This window comes from Penaeus monodon, unplaced genomic scaffold (genome assembly GCF_015228065.2).
Source record: "Penaeus monodon isolate SGIC_2016 unplaced genomic scaffold, NSTDA_Pmon_1 PmonScaffold_3197, whole genome shotgun sequence".
In the NCBI taxonomy this organism is placed as follows: Eukaryota; Metazoa; Arthropoda; class Malacostraca; order Decapoda; family Penaeidae; genus Penaeus; species Penaeus monodon.
Genome location: NW_023657897.1, coordinates 1 through 6,163, shown reverse-complemented (window position 1 = coordinate 6,163; position 6,163 = coordinate 1). Strand labels below are relative to the sequence as shown.

The following is a 6,163-nucleotide window of genomic DNA, read 5'->3' as shown; positions in this document are numbered from 1 at the left end:
TCTCCCTCACACTTCTCACTCACGTCACTCCTCCCCCCCACTTCTCCTACTCACCACACTCTCCTCTCTCATCTCCTCACTCCCGTCTCTCCCTCCCTCCCTCACTCCTTCCCCCCCACTTCTCCCTCACTCACCGTCACTCTCATTCTCCCTCACTCCCTCCCCCCCTTCTCCCTCCCTCCTTCCCCACCACTTCTCCCTCACTCACCGTCACTTTCCCCCGTCCTTTGTACTCGATATTCAGCGGGTTGACCACGAGCCCCCTCCTCCTCCCTCCTCCCCCTCCCCCTCCCCCCCCAGAGCTCTCTCTCTGGCCCAGGACCATCATGTGTTGCGAGATGACGTCGAAGGGGACGATGATGGTCTGGCCCACGAGGGACGCGCAGCCTCCCCCCACCAGGGCCCTGAGGCGGGAGTCCCGGACGCCCTCCTCCTTCAGGAAACAGCGGACGTTCTCGTAGGTCGTGATGTAGAAGATCCCCGACACGAGCTGGAAGGCGCTGACCCAGAAGCCGCGGTATAGGCCGGCGATGCCTGCGGGAGGGAGGGGGGGGGGAGTTATTAAGAGGGGGGTGGGGGGTGGAGTTATTAAGGGGGGGGTGACGATGATGATGATGATGATATTAAGAATATTAATTAATAATGATGATGATGATGATGATAATGATGACCCAGAAACCGCGGTATAGCCGTGATGCTGGGGTGGGAGGGGGGGGGAGTTATTAAGAGGGGTGGGGGATATAGAATGGGGGGTGACGATGATGATGATATGTACATATTAATATTAAGAGCTGATGATGACATTTTAAGATGATGATGATGATGATGATATAATAGTAATGAATAATTTTATTAATATAAAATATAAAATTAATAATATGATGATGATGAGGACGAAGAAGATTCTTAAAAACAACAAAAACAACAACAACAACAGCACCATCCCCCTTCCCACCCCCATACCTCCCTCCCTTGTCACTACCCCCCCTCCTACCCTCCCTTCCTACCCTCCTCCATCCCCTCCTACCCCCATACCCCCTCCTATCCCCCTGGTAGACCTCCCCCTCCCTCCCTCCTCTCCCCTCTCTCTCTCTCTCCCTCTCTCCCTCCTTTCTCTCTCTCCCTCCTCCCTTCCCTCTTCCCTCTCTCCCTCCCTCTCTCCCTCCCTATACCTTCCTCCCTCCCCTCCCTCCCTCCCTCCCCCCCTCCCCCTCACCTTCAAACTGTGAGATCTTGCGGAAGGCGTCGAAGGTGCCGCGGTAGACCTCGGAGTGCCGCTGGATCTGGATGCGCGTCTTGACCTCCTACCCCCACACCCTCCCTCTCCCTCCCTCGTCCCTCTCCCTCCTATCTCCCTCTCCCTCCTTCTCCCTCCCCCCCTCCCCCTCACCTTCAAACTGTGAGATCTTGCGGAAGGCGTCGAAGGTGCCGCGGTAGACCTCGGAGTGCCGCTGGATCTGGATGCGCGTCTTGACCTCCTACCCCCACACCTTCCCTCTCCCTCCCTCGTCCCTCTCCCCCTCCCTCCCTCTCCCCATACCCTCCTATCTCCCTCCTTCTCCCTCATCCATACCTCCCCTTTCCCCTTCTCCATACCTCCTATCTCCCTCACCCTCAACCTTCAAACTTGGAGACCCTCTCCTCCATACCTCCCTCCTATCTCCCTCTCCCTCCCTCGTCCCTCTCTCTCTCCCCATACCCTCCCTCTCTCCCTCGTCCCTCTCCCTCCTATCTCCCTCTCCTTCTCCCCCTCCCCTCCCTCCCCCTTACCTTCAAACCGCGAGATCTTGCGGAAGGCGTCGAAGGTGCCGCGGTAGACCTCGGCGTGCCGCTGGATCTGGATGCGCGTCTTGACCTCCTACCCCCACACCCTCCCTCTCCCTCCCTCGTCCCTCTCCCCCTCCCTCCCTCTCCCTCCTATCTCCCTCTCCTTCTCCCCCTCCCCTCCCTCCCCCTTACCTTCAAACTGTGAGATCTTGCGGAAGGCGTCGAAGGTGCCGCGGTAGACCTCGGAGTGCCGCTGGATCTGGATGCGCGTCTTGACCACGGTGAACGGGTAGAGGAGGCAGCGCACGGAGAACGAGCTCAGGACCGACAGCGGGAAAAACTTCCATTTGTCCATCATATCCCATTCGATAGTCCGGATGGAGGACGAGGTGGAGGACGAGGTGGAGGACGAGGAGGAGGAGGAGGTGGAGGAGGAGGAGGGAGGCTGGTTTCGAGGGTAGGAGGCGGGGTTTATAACGTCGGGGGTGGGGTTTCGAGGGTAGGAGGCGTGGCTTATGACGTCAGAGGCGGAGCTTATGACATCGGGGGTGGGGTTTCGAGGGTAGGAGGCGTGGCTCAGGGTCCCAGAGGCGTGGCTTCCGACGTCAGAGGGGTGGCTCAGGGCCCCAGAGGCGTGGCTTTCGCGACCCGAGGGATCAGGGCGTGGCCCTAGGACCGAAAGGCGGATCCGCTGGAAGATCGACCCCGATCCGGCGAGGGACAAAGGGCCGCCTCCCGCCTGACGCTCCAAGCCGTTCTCCATCGGTGTTGCAGCCGTCGTTGCAGGCGTCATTGCAGGCGTCATTGCAGGCGTTGTTGCAGGCGCCGTCGACGTCGGTGCACTGGGCAAGGGCGAGGACCCTAGGAGAGTTTCCATTGCATTGGTTGGTTAGGTTTGTTGCACGTCCCCTTTGCAATTGTTTCTGGTCTTTGATGTATTGTTATTTTATCACGTTTTTCTTTTTACTTTCTATTTTCTTTTGATTCTTGTGAACGTTTTTTTTTTTATTTTAATACGTTTTCTTTTACTTTCTTTTTTTTTTTCCTTATTTTATCACGTTTTCTTTCTTTTCTTTCCTTCCTTAAAATGTTTCCTTCTTTGATTTTGTGTTTTTTGTTTTTTTTCTACACTTTCTTTGCAAATTTTTTCTTTGCAACAATTTTTTCTTTTGAATATTTTTCTTTGCAACAAAACACAATTTTTTTTCTCAATGATTTTTTCTTTTCAATATTTTTTTTTGCAACAAAATACAATTTTTCCCTTTCAATGGAAAACAAAATTTCTTTGCAATAAAAAATGTTTTTTTAGCAACAAAAAATTCTCCCTTGCAACAAATTATGAAAATTTTCCACTTTGCAACAAAACGTTTTCAATGCAACAAAATGCAAATATTTTCTTTATGCAAAACTGACTTTATAAATAAATAAAAAATATACATATATATTTTTTCTTGCAATATACCTCAGCAATTGCTATTTTAATGCAATTTATTTTGCAAAATGAAATAACTTAAGCAAAATAAATAAATAAATATATACGTATATGTACAATATATAATCTTAAATACAATAAATAAAGTTAAATATTAATTCTAAAAATAAATCGAATTAAAAAAAAGCCTCGAAAACTTCAAACGAACTTCGAATAAATTACAGAAAACGCAAAAAAATAATAATAATAATAATTAACGTCTTTCAAGGCAAGTTTTTCCGTCTTTTTTCTTCAGTTTTCGCATCTTCTTCCTCTCTTCCTTTCATCCTCTGCCTTTCTACGTCTTCTCTTCTTTCATCGCGGTTTACGCTTCCCCTGCGTTTATTTTTCTCTCTCTCTCTTTCTCTATTTCTCTTTTCTTTCTCTATTTCTCTGCTTTTTCTCTTCTCTTTCTTTGCTTTTTCTCTCTTCTCTTCTCTTTCTCTCTCTATTTCTCTCTCTTCTCTTTCTATTTCTCTCTCTTCTCTCTTTCTCTTCCTGTTATCTTCCTTCCATCTTCCCTCTGTTTCCTCTTGTTCTTTTTCCTGTCTCTCTTCTTCTCTTCTCTCTCTCTCTTCTCTTCTCTTCTCTCTCTCTTCTCTCTCTCTTCTCTCTCTCTCTCTTCTCTCTTCTCTCTCTCCTGTTCTTCCTTTCTGTTCTTTTGTTTCTTCAATTCCTCATCTGTTTCTCTTCCTTTTTTTCTCTTGTCTGAAAAGATAATAAAAATAAATATATGTGTAAAAGGAGGAGGAGGAGAAGGAAGAAGAGGAAGAGGAGGAGAAGAAAGAGGAGGAGGAGGAGGAGAGAATATGAGAGAGAGAGAATAAGATTGAGAGAGAATAAGAATAAGAGAGAGAGAGAGAATAAGAGTGAGAGAGAATAAGAATAAGAGAGAGAGAGAAAAATAGATAGAGAGAAAGAGAGAGAGAGAAAGATATTGAAAGAAAGAGAGAGAGAAAGAGAGACTGAGGGGAAAGAAAGAAACGAAGGAAAAAAAAAAAAAAAAAAAAAAAAAAAAAAAAAAAAAAAAAAAAAAAAAAGAATTATTAGTAACCGATTCACACTCCTGATCTATCAATAGTGCTATCGATAGACTCACACTATACCACAGGATAGACTCACCCTATACCACATATACGTAGATACGTATATGTGGTATAGGGTATACGTATATACGTATGACTCACCCTATACCACATACACGTAGATACGTATATGTGGTATAGGGTATACGTATATACGTATGACTCACCCTATACCACATATGTGATCTAATGTGTTGGGTATACGTAACGTAGTCCCTTACCATTACGTAGATTCCGCCACGAAAGCCAGACCCCCCACCATCTCTAGCCTTACCGGCGAGGAGGAAAGCCACAGGAACGCAGACAAATGCAATATTTCCCAAATCGCCGTAGGGGACCCACCCTGAAAGGGGCCGATTCTTTCATAGCGGGAACCGTCACCATTGAAATAGGGGCCGTATTCTTTCCACAGGGAAACCCGGCCTGAAATAGGGCCAACTTCTTTCCATGGGGAACCTGAAATAGGGGCCGATTCTTTTCCATAGGGGAACCTGAAATAGGTGCCATTCCTTTCCACAGGGGGAACCGGCACCCTGAAATAGGGGCCGATTCTTTCCACAGGGGGAACCGGCACCCTGAAATAGGGGCCGATTCTTTCCACAGGGGGAACCGGCACCCTGAAATAGGGGCCGATTCTTTCCACAGGGGGAACCGGCACCCTGAAATAGGGGCCGATTCTTCCACAGGGGGAACCAGCACCATGAAATAGGGGCCGATTCTTTCCACAGGGGGAACCGGCACCTGAAATAGGGGCCGATTCTTTCCACAGGGGGAACCGTCACCATTGAAATAGGGGCCGATTCTTTCCACAGGGGGAACCGGCACCCTGAAATAGGGGCCGATTCTTTCCACAGGGGGAACCGGCACCCTGAAATAGGGGCCGATTCTTTCCACAGGGGAACCGGGACCCTGAAATAGGGGCCGATTCTTTCCACAGGGGAACCGGCACCCTGAAATAGGGGCCGATTCTTTCCACAGGGGGAACCGGCACCCTGAAATAGGGGCCGATTCTTTCCATAGGGGGAACCTGAAATAGGGGCCGATTCTTTCCACAGGGGGAACCGGCACCCTGAAATAGGGGCCGATTCTTTCCACAGGGGGAACCGGCACCCTGAAATAGGGGCCGATTCTTTCCACAGGGGGAACCGGCACCCTGAAATAGGGGCCGATTCTTTCCACAGGGGGAACCGGCACCCTGAAATCACCATCGACCAATCAGCCTCGTCTTGCCCTAAGGTACGACTGACGATCCGTAATTATCCCATTATTCCAGTCAGAATTATCCCACATAATTATCCATATTATGGTCATAATTATCCCATATTATGGTCATAATTATCCCATATTATAGACAGAATTATCCAATATTCTAGTCAGCGCACGATATTCTAGTCGTAATTATCCCATATCCTAGTCACAATTATCCCACATTATAGTCAGAATTATCCCACTTAATTAACCCATATCATTGTCGTAATTATCCCACATTATAGTCGTAATTATCCCATTTAATTAACCCATATCATTGTCGTAATTATCCCATTTAATTAACCCATATCATTGTCGTAATTATCCCATTTAATTAACCCATATCATTGTCGTAATTATCCCATTTAATTAACCCATATCATTGTCGCAATTATCCCGTATCCTAGTCGGCAATGGGTAGCCAGCGCACGACATCGACTTGACTAACGTTTGTGCCAAAGACGCAAAAAACGTCCACATGGTAACGGCCACAAATTAAGGGAAAAGATTGCGGAAAGCAAGAAGAGAGAGAGAAAGAATAAGAGAGAGAAAGAAAGAGAAAGAGAGAGAGAATGAGAATAAGAGAGAGAGA

At 47.9% G+C, this 6,163-nt stretch overlaps 2 protein-coding genes across 2 annotated transcripts in view; both read right to left on the bottom strand.

Annotated features, from left to right (window-relative positions):
* The window catches only part of LOC119570576 (solute carrier family 25 member 44-like), a gene marked incomplete in the record, with an annotated part of 11,456 nt that extends 8,643 nt beyond the window's left edge, over positions 1 to 2,813 (bottom strand). Inside the window, 2 exon segments of the mRNA XM_037918257.1 lie at positions 209 to 534; positions 1,960 to 2,813. Coding sequence (XP_037774185.1) covers positions 209 to 534; positions 1,960 to 2,644 — 1,011 coding nt within the window.
* A 1,780-nt stretch (positions 2,814 to 4,593) lies between these two features.
* LOC119570574 (pollen-specific leucine-rich repeat extensin-like protein 1) lies at positions 4,594 to 5,476 on the bottom strand (the record flags this gene model as incomplete). Its single annotated transcript, XM_037918255.1, has 1 exon — positions 4,594 to 5,476. A coding segment is annotated over one exon (883 nt), but the record flags the coding sequence as incomplete, so codon positions are not given.
* Between the last annotated feature and the right edge of the window lie 687 nt (positions 5,477 to 6,163).